Raw genomic sequence first — 23,645 nt, 5'->3', positions numbered from 1 at the left:
AGAAGTGCATATAACAAACAAATGAAGACAGCCAATGCGGGGTATTTCAGATCCCAACTTAACCAAGCGGTGAATCGACCCAAGAAACTGTTTGAATTGGTTAAACAACAATCAGTTGTTGCCCCTAACCGATCAGCTTCGGAAATCAGACCTCCTCCATGTGATGATCTGGGTCCTTTTTTACTGAGAAAACTAGGCTTATTAACATTGATCTGGAAGCCAGGAAGGCGCTATTACTACCCAATTAACCTGCACCCCCACTGGCCATACTAGACGAGACAACACGATGTAGTTGGGGTATCAAGAACAACGCTTCCTGGGATACCTTCACCCCCCTCAATGAAAATGATATCAAAAAGATACTTCGGATTATCAACCCATCTAATCACTTCAGTGACCCGTTACCACCTAACATCTTCAAAGTAATTAGGGACAAAATCGCCCTCTTCTGGACAAAGATAGTCAATGCGTCTCTGTCACAAGGCACGATCCCAGAATGCTTAAAAGAGGCTCAGGTAACACCTATATTAAAAAAAACACAGCTGATAGTACAGATCTTAATAACTTCCGACCTATCTCCAGCATACCCACTCTAGCCAAACGCCTGGAAAAATGCATCCAGTCACAACTATGTGCACACATTGATAATTTTCACCTCCTGGACTAACACCAATCTGGCTTTCGTAGTGGGCACAGCACTGAATCGGCTCTCACTCATGTGATAGATGACATCTTAATAATGCTTGATCGAAATGAATCCTGCCTCCTTATTCTACTTGACCTTTCCTCCGCATTTGACACTGTAAATCATAACAACCTCCTATTCATTCTGGAGCATGGGATCGGCCTTTGGGGTCAGGTGCTGCAATGGTTCTCTTCCTTCCTGCAGCACAGAACCCAAAGAGTTAAAACGAACTATTCACTCTCCCAGCCATCCCCAGTCAGCATGGGGGCTCCCCAAGGATCCTCCTTATCTCCCATTCTCTTCAATTTGTTCCTGGAACCATTAGCTAATGTTTTAAAATCCTTGGACATTCGCTTCCATATGTATGCAGACGACACCCAACTCTATCTGAAAAATCTCCTCTCCGGATGACATCTCTTCACTCAACTCTACCCTACTGACTACCCAAAATTGGTTACCGGTGAACCACCTCCTGCTAAACACCTCCAAAACAGAATTCCTCCTCATTTTTCCCCCGAAACATACTCGTAATATTGACCTATGGATGAACCAACTCACTGCCTTCAACTGCTCCCCCCGCATCATCGACTCAGCTAAATCTCTAGGAATTACCCTGGACAAGCATCTGAATCTGAAGTCTCACATTAGCAATGTGTGCAAGGGAGCTCACCACCTTCTGAGAACACTCAGGTATCTCAAACCTTTCCTAGCGCAAGCAGATTTCAAGCAAGTGGTCTAAGCGCTTGTTTTGCCGAGACTTGACTATGGCAGTGCTACGCTATGTGGCCTCCCCAAATACTCTTTGGCCCCCCTAAAGGCTTCATTGAACGCAGCGGCCAGATTGATCACGGGCACCAAGCGAAATGCACACACCTCCCCGGTTTTAAAATCGCTAAATTGGCTACCCTATGAGGCTAGAATTAAACTGAAGATTACCTGCCTTTCACACAAAGCCCTTCACTTCAAAACCCCCATCTACCTTGCACAAAAACTAGAGCTATCCGGAGGAGGTAGACTGTCAAGGAGAACTAATGCCCTCCTCTTGAAACCACAGATTTTCAGCAAAAAGAGAACATGCCAACGAGCCTTCTCTGGCTCCGCTCCCAAAATTTGGAACTCTTTTCCACCGGAAATTCGGAGGATCTCTTCCAATGCTGCTTTCAAATTGGAAGCAAAAAGATTCCTCATGAATAAGTTCTTACTTTAACTGGAGGGGCAATTTTTAGCTCTAAGTGCATCAGACATACTATAGTATCGGTCATTATTTCAGCATATGATTATTATTTTGTTTTTGGTTATTATTCCTATACATGATTTTTGTATTTACTCCCCTTAAGTCATTATGCTACATCGTCTTGCCAATGCTTCATTCACCCAGGTGTTTAAATGATCTGTTAGATGTTTTACCACTTGATTCAATGCCTATTATGTCTATTAGACGCCCTAGTGTCAGTCATTATTCCAGTATATGATTATTATTTTGTTTTTGGCTATCATTCCTGTACATGATTTTTGTATTTACTCCCCTTAAGTCATTATGCTACATCGTCTTGCCAATGCTTCATTCACCCAGGTGTTTAAATGATCTGTTAGATGTTTTACCACTTGATTCAACACCTATTATGCCTATTAGACGCCCCATTTGCCTCATGTTTAGACTATTATTTCGGTATTGGTTATATTCCTGTATATGATTATTTTACTTACTCCCCTTATTTCACTATGCTCCATCATATAGCCCATTCCTCGTTCACTCGGATTTTATATAGGAGCGGTTATGTGTGCACTATTTAATTCAACACCTATTATATTCCCCATGTTTGACTCATGTTTGGATTTGCTACCTTTCCCTCTTATTGTAAAGCTCTCGGATATCCTTCGGGATCAAGTTTGCTCTATATAAAACTTTATAAATATATAAATAAATACTAACAACATCATTTTACGTTTTGAAGTAAACATGCTGTAAGAACGTTTCTATGTTCAAATTATGACTTCATGCATCCTGTGTAGGCTGGATTATTGCAATACTACTATACACAGGACTATACACTGGACTGCCTGAAACTGCTATACTTCCATCCAGTCTAATTTGAATTATGCATTGAGGATTGTACTCAGTATGAAGAGAACTGAACATGTTCCTGAAGCTAGAAATGATCTTCACTGGTTCCTAATCATGCAATGTATTCTACTTAAATTTCTGTGCCTAATGCACACAACTTTTTATGATCTGGAAAATTCTCTGAGCAAAGTACCTTTTTAAGGATACCCCAAACTAAATTTTGAGATCTTTGAACTCTAAAAATTCAGAATACCGAGATCTCATAAGCAGAGAACTGGAAGGAGCATTGTGAGTTGTGGAACCTACATTTTGGATCTCTCTCTCCTATGTTATCCGAGAAAAACAACTGAATATCCATTCTTTATGAAAGGACTCAAAACCTTTCTATTTGATAAAACGGTGTTCTGGCATGTTGTGCCCCCACTGTTTGCATCCACAAGGTGCAGAGACCCGTTTCCTCTCCACCAGGGTTTTCATGGAGGAGAACTGCCTTGAAAACCCTGGCTGGAGGAAACTCCTAATAGGCTTGGTGGGACCGTGGCTGTCCCGCCCAGCATATGGATGCCTCTACACTGCTGTAACACCACTAGGGAATGGCAGTTGTCTGGCAGCTGTGGCGGTCCCACCCAGCATATGGATGCCTCTGCACTGCTGCAACACCACCAGGGAATGGTGCTTCCCTGGCGGCTGTGGTGAGCTGTGAAGGTCCGACCACCCCACTCCTAATAGGGCAGCCAGAAAACCATTACCGCCGCATCCCAGCGTAATCTGGGACAGAGTGTTTTTGGTTGCTAAGCACCAATATTCAAAGTGAGACCTATGGACCGTTTGAAGCTCCCTTGCAGAAATTGAATATGAACAGATATATGCTCTATAGTGAAAGTCTTTACGTTTACTATCGGATCTGGCTAGTTGTATGGTTAGTCTTCAATTAGAGATTTTATGCTAAAAGTGATTCCCACTGTTCTATGTCTACCTAGTGGTTGACTTGACTCTATAATGAAAGATCTCATAGTATCACAAAAGTAGGAGGCGTTTGTCTTGTTTTGTAGAAAAGGTACTGTCAAAGCTTGTAGACATATTTGTGATGATCACGAAAGTCTAGGATAAAGTCTGTAGCTGATACTGTTAAAGGCTGTGGATATGTATTTTATTTCATGGAATCTCACAGTTTACTACTTATGGTAAGGGTCTCAATGTTAACTTTCCCCTCTTTCAAACCTATGGGAAGATTTGAATTGTGGTAATTCTTGTGGGAATCCTTAGGGGGTATGTGTGCTGCTTTATCAACTCTAATTGTGTCAGTTTGTGAGTTTCTGTGTAGTATTTATCTATGTGAATATAATACTTTTTTTAAGACCATTTATTGCAAGACATTGATTTATTGAGTTTGTCTTGCTGAGCTCTGTGTTTCTGGACAGCACTTCCCTAAGTTCATCTTGGGCTTATTATCTTAAGAGTTGTGTGCTGAAAGGGGTACTTGGTCCCTACCCAGTTTGATAATTCACAGTAAAGAGGCCCTGGGACTCACTGGTTAAAGCACCCTTATTGACACAATCTACAAATCTACAGAAAATGTCTCCAAACCTGAAAATTAACTTGAATATATGCAATAATTCATATCCTAAATCAGTGATACTTAAAGTACGTTCTTGGGGCTGCATGCGGCCCCCTGGTCAGCAGCAGGACTGGGCTGCTGTTTACTCCACTCAGCACTAACATTAATAAGATGTTAAAAAAAACAGGCACGCATTCATTCAATGGTTATTTAGAGGTAAAGAAAGTAAGTAACTAGGTTGTCCTGCACTGCTTAACTTTAGAAACACCATTTTTAAAGACATCTTGAAGCAAAAGTACAAAAATGTGATAAAGTCTCTTCAAAATTCAAAAAGTGTATTTCATTCAAATGCAGAACCATTTCACCTTGGTATATCAGATTATATCAGTACATTGAGAAGTATTTTTTTTAAGAGAGATGTTTTTTAAAAATGGATGTAGAAACATTCATTCTCCCCCCCGCCCTAACAACAATGCTGATAGTGAACTGAAAGTCATGTCAGTTGTAATGTGCATTTTAGTGGCCTTTCTTCCCGTTATACATGAACAACATTATAATGTATTAAATCATACACAGGGGAAGGTTTTGTACAGAGCAGATCCTCAAGTACTGTATTTTGAGTTCAAAATGTTTGCCTAGGATCAAAAAATTTGATTATGATTAAGTGGGGAAGTCAGGATTAATCTCAGGTTTTCTGGTTTCACATTGCACAATTCAGCCACTAGATGTACATGCTTTGCTTCCCCTACACCTGCCTTACTGACAACTTCCCTCACTCTGCACCCCTCCAACACACCCAACTGCCACCTTGCTGGCATCAATGCAGCCCTCAGTCACATCACAGACCAAACCTTGTCCCTTGGGAAAATGTTTACTCGTACCGATGTCCTAAGTAATGCAGCAGAGTGTTATTAATTCTTTCTTTGTCACTCTCAAGTCTTTGCTATGTTATTATAATTTTCACTTTTGTCCTATACTATTGTAATGTAATGTTAACCCATTTGAAATCTTTAACAATTCTGTGGTTAAACCTGTTGTTATAATTGTTTTGCCATGTTTCAAAAAGCCTTTAAATTTGTGAAGTGTAGTTTAAACAGAAATACTTCACTTTGAATCAATATTGACTCCACTTGTGGAATTTAGAGTCTACTGTCACCTTGTCCTGTCCATGCCTGTTGAGTAATTCCATTTTGGCTTCATCAATTCTTTGTGTTGTGTTCAAAACAAAAAAACGAACAATCAGGAAATCTTCAGACAGAGTTCACTTTTCATTCAGTATACATTTCATGGTATTAACAATTTATGTTTGAGTCGGTCTTTGGTTGAAAAGATGGAATTAATCCAAAAATAATTTAAGGGCCTATTCACAAACTACATTTTGTTGTACGATTTGTAGTACTACAAAACATACCACAAAATGCTATTCACAAACCCACATGCGGTATTTATGCCTCCGCCTCTCCTTTCTTTTATGTGCCGACACCTGCACCCCAAGTGGAGAGTCGTGGGACAGGTAAAGTATGCATTTTAGTAGTAAATATGAGAGGGACAGGGGGGTGGCTGGAAAATGGGCAGTACTTACTACTAAAGGGAAGAGGAATATGGAAGAGACTGGAGGGGTTAAGATAGGGTCAGAGATGGGTTTAGGGAGGGACATGTACCCACCTGCAAATGGGTAAACCCATTGCTATGCACTTCTAAGGTTACTACAGCCTTAAAGGGGCCCAAAACACAGTAAATTACTGCAGCTCAGAGCTGAAGTAAGTCTTCCACCACAAATGACCAATCACTGATACTGTAACACCTTCCCATAGAAATCGGTGGAGTTTTGAAAATAAAAAACCCATAGGAAATGACCATAAATTAATTTACATTATTTAAAATATGTAAAAATATACATAATTATAATTGCAATTTTTTTTATCAAATTCAAATGAACAAACTCAATGCACATGTAAATCAAAAAATAAATAGTCCTAACTTTAGGACTCCTAAATGCCTTTTGTAAATACCGAAAGTATTACAGTTAGGATTGTTTACAGGTTAGGAGTCCTAAAGTTAGGAGTCAACAACAAAGAAAGGGATCAAAGCACAAATTTCCGCACTGGTCTAACGTCCCATACAAGTCCTGAGCAACAAAGAGAAGGTGCTGATAGCTTGAGACACAATCCCCTATGTCACATAAAGAGTAAGAGAATCAAATCCCCTTATCTTTCAAACTTAATATACACAAAATAGCTCCGCACCCTTCTAGTGGTTCAAATATAAGTATTCATCTCAATGTTAATCCTTATTCATGGCTTTGTAAAGATGCAATGCTGTGTGTTTGTTTTCCCAAAGTGAAGTCAATCACAGGCTCTTGAATTTAAAACGTATTCTTTATTCAAACTCTTGTCAATGAAATAGCCAACGTTTTTCGTCCATTATCGGACTTCTTCAGGGCTATAAAGATATACAAAACAAATACTGTTTACAATTATGTTGACAAACATTTAAAGCATATTTAAAAAAAACTATAATTCGAAATGTGCCTATACATTAAACTTGTAGCACACATATCACCTCGGGTAAACTTTCTTATACTGTGACTTTATTAATTCATGACAATGACTAATTAACTATAATAAATCATTTCTAGAGATCTCAGATTCTTTGTATATCACATATTAGTGACATTTTATATAATTGTATCTGAAGTATAATGCCCAGTATGCATTTCTATAAAATAACCCAAACACAAATTGTTTGTGTATGATAACATAGCATAACAAGTTTATAGTAGTCCTGATTCATAGACCAGTTTTCATTCATTAGAGCCCAGTAAATCTGTAGACAAAGTGAAATACATATTTACATACTTATGAGGTCTATCGTATCTATTATTGAATCATAGTAAAATGTGTGCTACAAACAGTTCATGATCACACATCGTTATACATCATTCCTGAATGAGACAGTATCTATCACACAGATAGTATATTCCTCCTTTAAATATATATTAACAAAATATAACATTGGTTTAACACAATAATCTCAACATTGGATTTAAAAAGAAATTCAGCTGACCCAGTACTTGCCAGTTCTTATTAATTATTGACTTTTGGCAACTTTTACAAAGTACACCCTGCATGTTCTCTAGCATCGGTTTGATTAGTGTGTATTATGACACTGAAAGAAACAATTCACTCAACTAAACTTTTTTTTATTGGTTCTGTATCTTCCATCCGATATTTGTTAGGACCTCACACTTACTACAAAATGTGCCTATTAGTTCCAATGACAATGTAGAAATGATGGTGACTTAAAAAAAACACAGGAAAAGTATATCCTGGAAAATTGTAATTAAATGAGACTTGTATTAACACCAAAATATTAACAAATTCCTGTTATAGATTTATTAAAAACATTATACAACTATCTGAGGATCATACGGTATTTATTCAATATTATATTATAATATTACCTCTTAGGAGTCCTAACTTTACTACTCATAAACTGAGAATAATCCTAACTTTAAGACTTTCTGTATTCACAGAAGGCATTTAGGAGTCCTAGAGTTAGGAGTCCTAACTTTATTACTCCTAAACTGAGAAAAATCCTAACTTTAAGACTTTCGGTATTCACAGAAGGCATTTAAGAGTCCTAAAGTTAGGAGTCCTAACTTCTGTGAATACCAAAATGAGTAAATGCCCTCCAAAATGGTAGTAAGTTTTGGATTTTGTCTTAAGTTAGTTCTGTGAATCTGTCCCTATAATATAATAATTTAATTTATGTTACTATAATTTAAGGTCTACATTATGTTTGATAGTATTGCAGTACCAGGTGTTTGTCATGTGTGGTGCTAGATGTCTGTTTTTTGTTTTTTTAGCAGCAACTTACACTGGCAAATTAGGTTCCATCCATCTTTTCGGGGGTGGAGACATGTAACTCAATACTGTTGAGAACCCTTCCACTTGGATTTTGTGGATAGCCAAAAGTAGTAAAGTGACTCAAAAGGCGAAGAGTTAAGTTCCATATGTAAATTACTCACAGCAGTGTAACCTTTATAAATATTCCCATTAATGTCAATGTTGAGCATTATATAACTGACTCAGTCCATTGGGAGATGTTAAACTGTTGTTGTAATACATTATACATTGATTGGTTTTAAGTATTTGTATGTTCGTACTGTACCACTAAGTTTACACATTGGCTGCAAGTTTGAGATGGCAATGTTTCTTTAATATGAAATATTACCCCAAGCTGAAGAATACTATTCTTTCAAATAGAAGCACTAAACAACACATTTTGTTCGGGTCATTGTCTCCTTGAATGTGAAGGCCTAGCCTCATTCTGCATACGTTTTATGTATTGTAGAGTTTGTATTGTGCTTCATAACACTAGCATGTCCCCAAAGCACTGTCCTGTGCAGCCAGGTGAGAGGATACCTAGATTGCTGTGTATGGTTGGGATAGTGCAATTTCTACAGTTTGGCCAATAAGAAGCATAAAATGTCATAAAGGTTATAGTAATTATTTCATCATGTTCTGCAGACCTGAAGCTGCAGGTAAGCATCTCAGAGACACAAATGAATATGAAATAAGACAGCAATTACTGTTCCATACCAGGCATTGTTGTTCTGGTGGTTGGGCGTTCAAGGGCTATTTATGGAATATTTCTGTGTTGAATGAGATGCTTAGTGGGTGCAATAGTCATATGTTCAATAACAGTTATGTATTTGTGGTGCTTCAGGAATCCAAGTTGTTACAAACATGTCTCTGATTCTTGCTTGGAGAGTATTCCATAGTTTGACTTCCTGTCTTGCAAAATACGTCCTGACAATGCAAGACTTTGTATGTAAACCAGGGGATGGTCTGAAGCAGGGCCCCTAAGTATTTGAGAATTCTTCTTGGTTTACACCTGCAGAGCTTTTGTTTTTAAAATATCAGTTAAGTGACATGGATGCTCTGGTGGAGATGGTAAATGCTTTTAAGGAGATATGTCTTGCTAAATATGACCGGTGAAGAGCTTGAAGTGATCTGTAATGTTACCAAGGATGCTGAGGTGTTCCCGTTGACTGGCAACTAAGTTTTGGAAATATTGAAGCCTGTAGAGAATAAATACAAGAGGACCTCTTATATGTTACCTTACGAAGTCTAGGCTGTAGACAACCAAACTAATGGTGGCTTGTCTGTTGTCCAGTTTCCACTTTTGAAGTTTTCCATTGTTGAAGGGTTAAACATTAGTTGGTTGCATTACATCCACTGGTCTAGTGGCAGTAAGCCGGAGAGTGGGGCACATCAATACAGCTCTGAGGAATTTCTCTGTCAGAGGAAGATCATTGTATTGTAAGTGTAGCCATAGTATGTAAGGATGAAGGATCTGAGGACTTCCACAAGAGAATGACCTTTGCATTTAAAATGAATGGTGTAATCATTAATCCTTAAGGACCACTATCATTGATGGAGATCCAAGGTGACACAAATTGAGAAAAAAGCTACATATCCTTTTAGCAAAACATTGCACAAATGTATCTAATTGTTTTGCTTCACATGTTTAGTAAATTGCCAATTAGAATATGCACCAATCATGACTTTGCAAAACTAAACACAGTAAGAAAGAAAACTTTGTATCAAACTCCTACGCCTACACCTACAAGTCATATTGGTTGAGTGAGGGAGTCCTGGAAGCAACAGTTAAAAATGTTGCAATAAAAGGTTTTGCATCCAAAGGACAGATGAAGACATTAAATATGTGTAGTCTGAATCTATTTTTGACAGCTTGTAGAACATCTGCATGAGGAATGATCATAGAGGTTATTACCTTCCCTCAATTTGTAATATTTCCTTAATTCCTAATATAAATATATTTATTAATTTTCCTCCATTCTGTTTTTCAGGTTATTTGAAACACTGCAGTCATTATTCTGGTCCATATTTGGACTCATCAACCTGTATGTAACAAATGTAAAAGCCAGACATGAGTTCACAGAATTTGTTGGGGCCACAATGTTTGGGACATACAACGTCATCTCTCTGGTTGTTCTTCTCAACATGCTAATAGCCATGATGAATAATTCATACCAGTTGATAGCTGTAAGTTTTCCTCTTATTAAAATTTTTTCTGTTACCTTAAAAATGTACTGGAGTAAAAACCTACTTCTAGTATGTTTTGTAGTCATCAAACACATTTTGAGAAATGTTTTCCGCCTAGAGGATTTAAAAATGTACCTCATGGAGTAATATAATCAGATGTAAAAACTGTAATGCAAATAGAATGTGAAGACAGGAGATGAGAAAATTATTGACAGCGAAGAAAACATTGCATGAATTCAATAAGCACTCCCCCCACAGCTTGACGTGAGGTATTAAACGCAAGGGTAAATTGTTTGCCTGTGGGAGGGATAAAAATAAAGTGTGGCTATAAGGCAGCACCCCATGAATCACCTAAACTTTAAGAAATGATAACACATTCAAAAAATGGTGTTATGAGTTCATGCTGTTTATGGTAGACTGTTTGATATATGTGATCAGGCAACCTCAACTGCTTAAACAATATTCATCTACTTTATGTATATCTTAGACATATTTTACAAGAATTGCCAAACTGTGCCAGCATTTACTAACAAAATCCTAAACATTGACACACCAACTCTTGTAAATATGTGAAATTGGGCAAATAGTGCCAACAAATGTCCCTTCCTTGGAATCCCCTTTAGACAATTCTACACTCAAACCTGTGTGGGTTCCTTTGGCCTTGTGTCTTAGTGGAATGATGTATATATTTGCATTGTAAACTACTTGAGGTAACATGAAAATGTCCGTACCGGATATATGATGTTAGCACGCATACTTTTAGCACGCAGACCATTACCACGCAATTTTTACAACGCAGGACTCTTTACCACGAATACCTTTACAACGCAATACACTACAACGCAGGTACTATTACAACGCATACCATTACAACGTAAGTATAGGTAAGTATATAATATGTTAAAATAATGTAATTATTAGTAATATTTTTTTAATTAATTAATTATTATTTTAATATTAAATATTTTAAATAATTATATTAATTTTTATTTATTAATTTGTAAATATATATGTTAAAAATACCCCTGTACCCCAAAACCTAAAACCATCCCTAAAACCTAAAAATACCCCTGTACCCCAAATCCCAAACCCAACCCTGAAACCTAAAAATACCCCTGTACCCCAAAACCCAAACCCAACCCTGAAACCTAAAAATACCCCTGTACCCCAAAACCCAAACCCTAACCCTGAAACCTAAAAATACCCCTGTACCCCAAAACCCAAACCCAACCCTGAAACCTAAAAATACCCCTGTACCCCAAAACCCAAACCCAGCCCTGAAACCTAAAAATACCCCTGTATCCCAAAACCCAAACCCAGCCCTGAAACCTAAAAATTCCCTGTACCCCAAACCCCAAACCCAGCCCTGAAATCTAAAAATACCCCTGTACCCCAAAACCCAAACCCAACCCTGAAACCTAAAAATACCCCTGTACCCCAAAACCCAAACCCAATAACCCTAATAAATGTTTTAATAAAAAGATAAACGTACCTATACTTACGTTGTAATGGTATGCGTTGTAATAGTAGCTGCGTTGTAGTGTAATGCGTTGTAAATACATGCGTTGTAAATACCCTTGCGTTGTAATGGTTTCGTTGTAACAGTACTTCGTGGTAAAAGATGTGTGGTAACGGTTGTATACCGTCCGTACCAAGTGTAAGGAAAAAGAGAACAATTATTAAAAAGATGAGATAACAGTAAAGAAAAATCTAAGAAAATAACTGGACCAAGAGTGTCCATGGAGGCTGAGAGGTTGTTGGAAAACAGATACTTCTGTAGACTGTCTACTGTTTTTTTTGCTGACTTTCAGATGGGAATTTAGGTATGCCAATACAAATATATCTGTTTTTGGTACATCAGACCTAGTCCCATAGATGAACGCTCTATTGGAATCAGTTGTAAAAAGCTTCCCACAACTGATGCAGCTGTGCACAGTCTACCTATAGTACTCGAGTTGTCTATAGTGCTGTGAAGTGGCTACCAGCATCTTCTTGGTTACATATTCTTAATCTTCCTTTATCCAGCAGGCAAAACATTTTCTCCAGCATGGCTCATCACATTCTCCATGCAGGGCACGAAACCAGATTTTCATTTTTGTACAATCAGATGCTTGAGGGTAATGATTTGATAGGAAGAAAGGTTATTACAGTGTTCCTGTGAGGAGCAGGATGGGATTTCTCTGCTACAGCAGATGGCAATGTCTTTTTTGTTCTTCTTTAAGGCTAGTTTTGAAGTTTGAAGTGTCAATGGGAAAGGCATTAGTTTCGTATTGGCCTATTGGTATCAGTACTCGTGGTGAAAGGGTTACATTTTGTCCTCTACGTCAAAATAACTCTATAGTTCGGTTTGTTACAATTCAAAGGTTCAAAATGGTCCGATTTAAAGGTACTTTATCAATATAGTAAGATTTGTCAAATAGCGGAGGAGACTGAGAGTCAGACTTGGCTCCTCCATGAAAATAAGCAGACAACAACAATGTGTAATGATACTAATACTAGGCACCTCTACCCTCATCTGTTGTGCATTGTGTGTGTCCCATTTGAAGTTCTGGGCTGGCAGTTTCCTTAAGCATGGTTATCAAGAGGCTTGAATATTACCAGTATCTCCAGCCAAATGAGTGAATTGTGTTTACTCTACACACTCAGGCACACCGTTTTTCATATCTCGTAAGCATTGGAAGACACCCACCTATAGTAAATATGAGATCACCTTCTGTCTTTTCTGGCCATATTAGATATACCCTCTCATTTTTATGTTGATCACATTTACAAGTCTCCTGACCAAATGTAAGACCAATCGATCTTTTTGCTTTCGACATAAGTGTTCTAAAACATGACTGTGAGTGAGTGAGTACAGCTTTTAATCTGTGTGGCAATTACTTTTAATTTAAAGGAAATATGACTTTTTTTCCTTTATTTTGTAGAAACACTACTGTATTGTTTAAGCATTTTCAAATCACTACTCAATACAGTAGTGTTTCTAGAAAACAAAGGAAAGCAAATGTGCCTGTGTAGCAGAGTGAGAAGTGTATATATCATTAAGAAAAGTAAATGTTGTGTTATAAATTTGATCTAATGCATGTTGATGTTAGCAGTGCAGTTTGATAACTACTCTAGTGTGTGTGTGTGTGTGTGTGTGTGTGTGTGTGTGTGTACCATTAAATCAATTCTCATTTGCGCAAAGCACATATAATTCTTTTTCTGTAAATTATTAAATCAGATGAGTTTATGTTATGTAGATAGGCTTAGTGTTACATTACATTTGGATGGTTGGTTTTGCTAGCAATTTAGCTTCTGCTCCATTAACTCTCCCATTTCTATGCAGGAGACCTTTCAAAACAGTTTAGGACTTCGTTTACTCTGTGGCTTGCTTTTTGTTTGTTTTTTTACTCAGGATCACGCAGATATTGAATGGAAATTTGCACGGACGAAGCTCTGGATGAGCTATTTTGAAGAGGGAGGAACACTACCAACACCCTTCAACATTATCCCCAGTCCAAAAACATTATGGTATCTCTTTAAGTGGATAAGAAAACAAGTGTGCAAAAAGTACATACGGCGAAAACCTGAGAGTTTTGGAACAATAGGGGTAAGCAATATGGGTGGTTTTGCTATTGTGTTAATCTGTTAATTTAAAAGGCTGGATTTCAAAGCCAAGGCTGTTTAGAGAAAGCCTTATGTATTTGTGTATTACCTTGAAGGTATTAGGGTATTTGTTGGCTGAGTTATGACAATTCAGAATTTTGAGTACGACTGATGGGTGGTATTCCATCATTATGACATAAACCCAGAATGAATAAAACTGGCATGATGAAATCAGTCTAACAAAACTATTTTTTTGAGGGGGACATTGCTAAAGATGAAATACGTTTTCCTGAAAACAGAATATTTTTCATGGAAAAATATGCCGATCCCAGATTCAGTACAAGTATATTTAAAAGAAAAAAGAATTGTAAAGTTTCTACACAATTAGTAATTGTAAGAACAATTTAAAGTTGATATATAGTTAAAAAAGGCTTGCTGTAGTGTTTCTTCTATGTCTGCTGCAACCTGAAAGGTAAAGAGGTGAGATACTGGGCACAAAAAATTAAGAAGAGGAGAAAAATGAAGGAAAGGATAGAAAAGGGTGTGGGGATGTGAGGACAAATTGAAATGGCCTCACTGCTCTCTGATAGGTGAGACAGAGAGGTTTCGATATGGATAGAGTAATTGGTGGGGGTTTAGGGGTCAAAAGATAAGAGGGAGAATACAACCACAAGAAAAAAAGGAAGAAAGGGTGTTAGAAAAAGGGGTCAGTTGGCAGAGGTAGGTACCTTTGTCTAAATAGGGACCCTTGCTTCTGGTCAGGGTAAGGGTGATACACACTATAGTAACCCCAGCTAACCCCCTGGGTAGCTTTGCACAAGCACACAGACTTATCCCAAAGGCAATGTATATCGTATTTGTACTCAAAACACACAGTAATACAGTGATAACACCACTAATGGACACCCCACAAGTTTAGAAAAATAAAGTATTTTTATCAAAACTCAACAAGCCCGAAAGGACAATCATTCAACATACATGAAATAAGAATATGAGGTTTCAAACAACTTGGCGAAGAGAAAACTATGGATGTGTGATTTCTCTCATAGTACCTGTAATTGTGACAAAATTCACAAGGCAAAACAGCCACAGAGATGGGAAGCGTAGGGAAACAAAGAGATGCCTCAGTTCCTGAGCCCATTGGGTGGCGATTCGACAGTTCTGATGCCCGCAGGAGAAGTGATACGTAGAATCCGGTCTGTAGAGGGAAGGGATGCGTTGGTTCTAAGAGGGTTCTGGTTCACGGGTCATTCGTCGGGAAAATTTGCCTCACAGGTACAATGCATGGAAATCCAGGATGCGCCAGAGAGCGATGTGTCGGTGTCAAGCGGCGCAGCACCAGTTTCATCAGTCGCGATTCCTCGATACATAACTTCTTGCAGCTGCGACAGGCGCTGCATCGGTTTCGGCAGTGGCACGGCGATACATGGAGATTCTTCTCACACAGCTCTGATGCATCCGAAAAACAGCCACAAGAAGAGTGATGTGTTGATTTTCTTGTAGTTACATTGCTTTTCCAGCTCCCAACAGCAACAATATCCTCCAATGGTTCAACACAGTCACAGGCACCTCTTGGCAGGTTAGAACTCCCAGTAAGGAAGTTCAGGGGAGCTGGGTGTGAAGTCTTTGTGTCCCTGAGACTTCAGAACAGGAGGCAAGCTCCACACAAACCATCTGAGATCTTCCTCAAGCAGGGGGACACAGCACACAGCAAAGTCCTAGTACTTTCCTTGGCAGAAAGAGCTACTACAGGCCAACCCCAGACAGCACACAGCAAATGGGCAGTACTCCTCCACCAGTTTCTCCAGCTCTTCTCCTTGGCAAAAGGTTCCTCTTGATTCCAGAAGTAGTCTAAAGTTCTGGGGTTTTAGGTCCAATACTTATACTCCAAAATGTATTTGTTCGCGTGGTGCAAGGGTCTCTGAGCCCAGTTCAAACCAGTTCTGTTCTTACTGTGCAGCATGACCGCAGGGGGTGAAGACAGCATTGTACAAGGACGACAGGCCCTATTCAGGTGCAATGAAATCTCCTCCCCCTACTCTAAATTCAGCCAGGTTCCATTCAGCCCAGCTCTGAGTCATCCAGGAAGGGTCTAGCACACCTCAAACCCCCAGTGGCTGTCTACAGTGAATGCACATCCCCAGCCCCTGTCACTCCAAAACCAGACAGTCAATACACAAACAGACAGAGGCACACAGAATGGTTAAACAAGAAAATGCCATCTTTCTGAAATTTGCTTTACCCAAAACCAAAATAAAAAAAAACATCTTTACTAAAATATGTGTTATTCAACTCTGAGTTCAGAGAGCCTAAACTTTATTTCTCTATCTTGTCCCAATGGTAAGTTATACTTGTAAGATATTACAAAGCATTTCCATTTCTATCCTATGGGGCAAGACAGCCTTTCAATAGTGAAAAATGTAATTGGCAGTATTTCACTATCAAGCCATGTCACACCCACCAGTGAATGTCCTACTTTTCACATTCACTGCACCCTGCCCAGCGGAGTACATAGGGCTTACCATGTGGGGTGCCATATATGTAAGAACACTGAAGGTTAGGGCCATTACAAGTCGGTGCACTTGCCAGGTCAACATGGCAGTTAACAAACTGCGCACAGACACTGCAGTGGCAGGTCTGGGATACCTTTTCTGGGCTGAAAATCAAAGCTTCAGTGGCGGACTAATGGTTCTGCACCTCACACAAGATTCCTTAATTCAAAAAGTCCTGCGCAGTGAACCCTGAACCCAGCCATTACTTGATGCCTCTGTGTCCCCTATCCTGAAAATGCAGCTCTAAGTGCGTGTGCGCCAGGCAATGAGGTCCAAGATATTCTTGTTTTATGCGATAAGTCTTTATTTCAAATCAGTATTTCCCATATCATAAAAGAACATTTAGGTCAGCCATCACGTTTCGTTCTCTCTTAGAGAACTTCATCAGGGCTGAAAAGGACATGTAAAAAGACACCAAATCAAAAACACAAATACCCAGATCACAAGTAAAAAACACTACAAAAATGGCACAGGACTTGAACATAAAACCACAATGAAACTGAGAAATCAAAAGAACTCATGGACATTTATAATGAAACATGTAACAGGATGAGGAGCATCCAGCAATATACAACACCACATGTTGAAGACAAAAGACATAGATAACAATTATAAAATGTGTGAAAGAAGACTTGAAATCCTAACAAAGGGATATATTTACAAGATAAGCATAAAATAATGTGCAGAGAAATCACCTAGTGGTAAAAAATATATATTCGTAGGAGAATCCTATACACTTATAAAAAGTATATTAAAAAGAGTCTTGTAAGAGAAGAACTCTGTGGTCCCATAGGCCTTGAGACAGACAAAAACAGAATATAAAACAAGAAGAGTAGTAATTAGAAAAATAGAAACACCCTCTACTAATGGTCCAGAGTAAAGAAAAAAGGGAAAACAATGTCCACTGGGACCCGTGACCTCACCTTAAGTAACGCAAGGCAAAATGTCAAAATAATCATGTAGAGGTGGTCCAATGTTGATGCTCCAGTGTATTGCACTGGATAAAATGGGAATTCTCAAGGCCAAGTCAGGCCACGAAGAGCAGATCTGAGATTTGCATAAAATTGCATATTAATAACGCTGAATAAAAGGATAGCTCAAAACAGGGTTGAAATATGACTATTCTTTGTATTTCTATGTAGCAGGTGATCAAAATTTAAACTGTCTATCCCCATAATAAGTAATAGGCAACCGTGACAAAATGGAGTGCCTACCATGCTCAAGCATCAGAAGCAATCCTGTACATATGTCAAGTTTTGTAGAAGTCGATGATCTGATTGCACATGTAAAAATTAGACTATATCCGGCCCACCAATTGTCACAAAATGCCCCTGAGGCATGCTCTAAAGACTGAATGTGACCAGATAGAGTATAGATGAGGGGAGACCAGATCAGTTGAGCCTGCTCACACCCCTCTGTGTGTGAGATGCAGAGGTAAGCATAACATGGTGAGCGAGAGTATATACAAGGTATGCAAGCACCAATCTATGTATTATATAGACTATAACTGGCCCACGGGTCCCCACTAAATGCATGTAAATAATAACTTGTAAAATGCAGAAAGTCCGGCTCCAAAGGAGTACCGGCTCCCCCCCCCATATCCATAAAGTAGCCAGGAATATATCCATAGACAACCTCTGATCAAGTGTGAGGTATTGGACGTGCTACATAAGTAAAGACGAACCAGCTCAATGTAAGAGGTCCGGGCACCCTGCCTCCCACTTCTCAATTGACGAGAAAGGAAATGCATTTAGAAAAACACAGCCGCATAGCTGAGCATATAAAAGGAAGCAGCTCGTGGCGCTAGACAATCATATCGGAGTTCAAAACCACATATTTCTTATAGAAAACCAGTAAAACACCAGTAAAATACCTGCCATGATTGATAACCACATGGTGATCAGTGGGACATAATAGCACAAAGTCCACCAGCATAGCCACCCCCTCAAGCTCCTTACCCTTCTCGTTTGGAAAGACGGGTCCATCTAGAAGAACGGGTGTCGCTCACACCATGGATCCATTTGAAGTAAAATGGTTCCTCCCATTTTCGATGCGCAGCCATTCACCCCCGAGTCCAGTAAAGCGGGAGGGTTGGATTAAAGGCACAGAATTCCGTGAGGTGGCGTCACCTTCCTGCATGGTGCCGCCACAACACGTAAGAAGGTTCAATTGCAGGGAAAAACAAACTGGAACACACACCCCGTGCCGCTATACAAGTGCAAACCGCCATACCGGAGGAGATTCCAAGGGTTGGAGGAATATATAGATTTGCTGCACACAGCAAAAAAAACAACTGAACCGCACACCCCGTACCGGTAAATAAATGATGGCCGCTATATTGGAGCGGATTCCAAAAATAGGAAAAATAAAACGAATAATTTGAGGCAAATAAGCTTGAAAGTGAGATGACACTAAATTGAGGCACATAAAAAGCAAAAACACTGAAACGTACACCCCTTGCCATTAAGTGAATGAAAGCCGCCATGCTAGAGTGGAATCCAAGGGATGAAAAAACAAAAAATGTGGTACTGAAACGCTTAAGCGAGGTAACAAAAAAGAGCAAGTAAGGCAAAACATTTTGTCAAGGTATAAAAGCTAAGAAGGATACATAGTAATTTAAAATCCATACTAATATTATAAAGAGAGAGCCCAAACCTTTGAGGTGGGTAATCTCAGTAACCACAGCACCAATCACAACACCCAATACAGCGTTGGAAAGGGCAGTTGCAGCAGAAGGACAGAGGCTATGCAGACGGCCATCATATACATTTAAAAGGTAAAAGAACCGTGCCAGCAAAGTAGTCCCTTGTGGGCTTGTCTGCGTTGTGCTGGGGCGTGGGCTGGGGCGTGACTAACGCTGGGGGAGTGTGGTACGGCCATCATATCGTGGACTGTGTGTGTGTGCTGGGGGTGTGACAAACGCTGGGGCGTGACAAACGCTGGGGACGTGTGTCCGGCCTTCATGCCATGTGAACACAATTGCGACGCATCAAGGGGCACGCTGGGGGCGTGAGAAAAACTGGGCCTTCTCCGTCCCGATTCTAATGAAACAAAAAATGTTGTCTACCGCGAGATTTTAAAATAAATTGCCCTTGCCAAATACACACATTACGCACATTCTATTTCATATCCGGACAACGTCGGGATGGGCTGCTAGTAGCAGATATTTCTGGAAGGTGTTATGCCATACCTAGACACTAAGATCACGCCATTTATGCGCATATGCAGAGTGACAAGAAGGCAATCATATGTGGCAAGATTAGTGGACTGGATGCAACAAATGATAAAACAAAGAGTAAATCAAGGTAGCAGGTGTAGTAAGAAAATAGTTATGCCATTTAGGGACCAGTCCAATAAGCCTCAGACAAATATTAATAAATGTACCATGTCAAGTTGCTCTGGTCAGAGATGGTCAAGCTATAAACAGGTGCTTGTTTACCTTGTATATAGTTTGGCTCACTATGTGATGCTTGCCTCTGCGTAATTATATTTTTAAGTGCCCCAGAACTGGTGTGGACTGAGCAGGAGAAAGAACAAAGACATATGCACTCTAAGTTCTGGGGCTGTGACCCCATGGGAGCTGACTTGGAACTTCTTGAACTCGAATTGTAAGAGACTGCGTGGGACCAGGGCCATTGATGTGCTGCCAGGGAACCAACATGTGGACATAGCCAGTGTGCTGGCCTGAGCCTGCTTCCTCCTCGAGGCCCCCAGTCATCCCCCCAGGGCTGTGTGGCTTGCCCTAAGTAGTTTAACCAGTCTGTTGCCCAAGGAGTTGGCTTGCACAGGGCTGGCTTAGGGAGTGGCACTCTCAGCCCAGCAGTGTGGACGGCACTGCCCTCTCCTCTGTGGCCTGAGCCCCAGATGTGGGCTCAAACTACCCTGAGCGTGTGAAGTGCTTCATTGCTTGGCACTCATGAGCCTCGTCCCCTGCAGCCAGTTTCCTCTAAAAATACCTGCAGAGGCCGGGCTGGAAGAAACGGCCCGCCCCGGAGCGGCTGCTGATCGTCGAGGCGTTGCCTAGCAATCAGCCCCCGGGATGGAGAAACCGAAAGCCAGACAGGAGTGATATGCTCGAGGCCGATTCTGGATGTAGGTGGGGCTGAAGACAGTGGAGTCAGCGGAGACTTTACTCAGATACTGCCCCTGTCACAGAACGAAGCAGCTGCACTGCATGGTTGCGGGCAGCCATGGTGAAAAGATCCCTAAGGGGGGCTGCCCACACCCCTTGCACAAGGAGCAAAGGCCGAGTAAGGAAGTCGCAGTTGGCGGCGGTGCTCTGAGGCAGAGGAGTCCCTAACCAGGAGGACCATGCCAGGAAGAGAGCCTGTCCGGGTCTGGCTGCGCCACAAGGAGGTAGCATGGGTGACTGCGTTCAGAGGAGGCGCTGCAGGCAAGTTAAAGGGATAGTGTATTGCATACCCTGCCCCGGATTTTGTGCGCTAGGCACTGGAGTCATTTTTTGTGGGGTTAGGCCAGGGTGAGACCTCAACGGAGGCCCTCGAGCCAGACATTCATGCATCCCCTGTGGTAGGCGGTAAGCTATCCCGGAAGCCTACGCTGGGGGAGACCGTTGTGGCCTACCGGGTATAGTGCCTGGGTTGTGCCCTGAGGGAAGGGTACCTTGAGATCACCAGTAGGGATATCATGTACCTACGGTGACAGTGAATGGGCTGCACCCTACGTATAGTATTGGTAATCTGCATTAGCCCAAGAGAGGCAGGATGTGTAGGTGGGAGGTTCACTCTGATAAGTATTTACTATGGTGCACTGCTGATGATGTTTATGAGTAATTTGCTCTGCTAAGTACCATTATTTTGGTTATGCCTCATCTTGTGCCCTGATATTAGGATGTAAATGTAAATGTAAATGTTTTTGAGCTTGTAAAGCGCACTGCTACCCGTCCATAGGTCTCCTGGCGCTGTATAACTCTTGGGTACCCGTCCTGGCTTTCCCTGTGGGATGGTCCCTTGCTGGGAGTCCCCAAGGTGGAGCCAGGCATCCCCGGAATTGGTGGGGCCGTTGTGGAGATTAGGCAAGCTAATGCCCAGAGTTGCCGAGTGGAAACCCTGATTAGAGTAAGCACCGAAGCGAGAATTATCGAGTCCGCTGACCAAGGTCCACGACCCTGCCGCGTCGGGAATTGAACCCTGGTCCCTGGCCGACTTCTGCTCTCGGGCCTGCCGCCTCTAACCAGTGAGCCACACTACTTCACACCAGTGAGCCACACTACTCCACACCAGTGAGCCACACTACTCCACGATGTGCTGCTGTTGCTCATACCTCGCAATCACTAGTAAGGGGCACCAATGTGTACAGTGGTAATGATATGGATACATAACGTATTGTGCTAAGTGCAATCCTACCAGTAGTTACTGGTCGTCATAACAGTGGCCCGATTGGCCTAGTGATTTATGTAATCCCTGTGAAGTCATGACAAGTGCCTAGTGGCACAGTATATTATATGAGATTGGGTTCTAATGTGTTTTTATGGGTAATACAAAGGCTATTTTTATATAACCTTGTGTGGAGTTTCTTTTGTGGTGTGCCTAGAGTGTCGTTGCTGTGTGAGTGTGTTGCCCAAAGGCTTTACACATTGCCTCTGGGATAAGTCTAGCTGCTCTGTCAATCTACCAAGGGGGTGGGCAGGGGTTATCTTCAGCGTTAAGTCCCTTGCCCTGACTAGAGTGGTAGGTTTTGCCTGGCTTAGGTGCATACCCTAGCCTACCAGAAGCAGCATTTCTACCAGGAACAGTGTGAGCAATTGTGTTTCTTGATGTATACACCATATGGATCAGTGATTGTACATCTGTGTATGACTCCTAGCCAGTGGCAGCTGGAAAGTCCGCTGATTAGAGGGGCGGAAAAAAGATTTAATACATTTTTTTTAAAGTACATAAATGTAATTAAATTAATTATATAAATAGAAAGGTACTTACCATTTTCCAGACACACGTCCATCTTCTTCTCCTGACATCACCGATCCTAGTGCTACATGAGAGCAGTGCCAGCATTGGAGGGAGAGGCTTCTCTAGCCGCTTCGGAGGACAGTAGAAGCCTGTGTAGGTTCTCAACCCGGCTATCTGAGACAGTCGGTTGAGAGGTTTATAATGCATATGTAAGGCTGGTCATCGCAAGGCAGCCAGCCAAAGGGACTTGCACACTATGAACTAGTGCACAGTCAGGCAACTCACCAATGCTGCCACTCAACAGGCCCTGCCCCGTCCTGACACTCTGTTCAGGACGGATTGACGGTAATAAAATGGTAATGAATTAACTTCATTACCATGTTATTTGTCATATCTGGGGCAACTAAGTGGGGCCACGCTCTTCCGCTCAAACGGAAGAGCCGCCCGCCTCTGCTCCTAGCACGTGTCCTTGTACTGTCTGGCTTGTACATTGAATTCTAGATGATTAACTGAGCATAACGTGGATGTTATTCCTTGAGGGGTTCCGATTTACACAAAGTAGACAATGAGAGCAAAGCATCAGTTGTCTATTATGTCCCTGAGAACCCTAAGTTGAATGATATTCAATGTATTCACATTTTAACCCATCTGTACCTTTAGGTTGTATATGACTCACCTCCTTCAGAATCACCTGCCCCTACTTCAAAGCATATATGAAGATGCAGAGTAAGTAATGGGGGCACCGCGCAAAGAATTTATAATAAAAAAAGTTACAAAGCAAGCCTGGACAACTGCTAATAAGCCCCCCCCCACTCCCCCAGTAATACACAACCGTCCTTCAATTTAAAAATCAGTACCTGGAGTCCTGACACCCACTGACACCCCCTTTTGCACAAACCTTCCCCACTCAAATGGATAAACATGCCTGATCATCTGTCACCTACCCCCACCACCAAATGTGCGCTCCTGCCTCATCCCAGCTAATATCAATTGAAAATTGGGTGCCAGCACTGCGCTGGTTAGTGCCTCATAGACAGCTGAAGGTCAGTGCTGCTGCATAGCTCCTCTCAGCGGGGTCTGCAGAGAGCCACGCTGGCAGTGGAGTAGGCAGTTGGTGTATGCTTAGCACTACTTCTGTTCACCCGTCTCCATCGGTTCTGTGGAGAGCCAGGATATGTGGGGAAAGGTGAATTAGAGCAGCAAACGCATTCCTACCG

At 41.0% G+C, this 23,645-nt stretch overlaps 1 protein-coding gene across 2 annotated transcripts in view; it reads left to right on the top strand.

Annotated features, from left to right (window-relative positions):
- Positions 1-23,645, top strand: part of TRPC4 (transient receptor potential cation channel subfamily C member 4) — a 1,462,580-nt gene that overhangs the window by 1,343,653 nt on the left and 95,282 nt on the right. For both annotated transcript variants that reach the window (XM_078657230.1, XM_078657231.1), the window contains exons 8-9: positions 10,187-10,382; positions 13,777-13,971. In XM_078657230.1, coding sequence (XP_078513356.1) covers positions 10,187-10,382; positions 13,777-13,971 — 391 coding nt within the window. The remainder of the gene's footprint in view (positions 1-10,186; positions 10,383-13,776; positions 13,972-23,645) is intronic.

The sequence above is a fragment of the Lissotriton helveticus genome, chromosome 8, assembly GCF_964261635.1.
Source record: "Lissotriton helveticus chromosome 8, aLisHel1.1, whole genome shotgun sequence".
In the NCBI taxonomy this organism is placed as follows: domain Eukaryota; kingdom Metazoa; phylum Chordata; class Amphibia; order Caudata; family Salamandridae; genus Lissotriton; species Lissotriton helveticus.
This window is presented reverse-complemented; position numbering and strand designations above follow the sequence as displayed.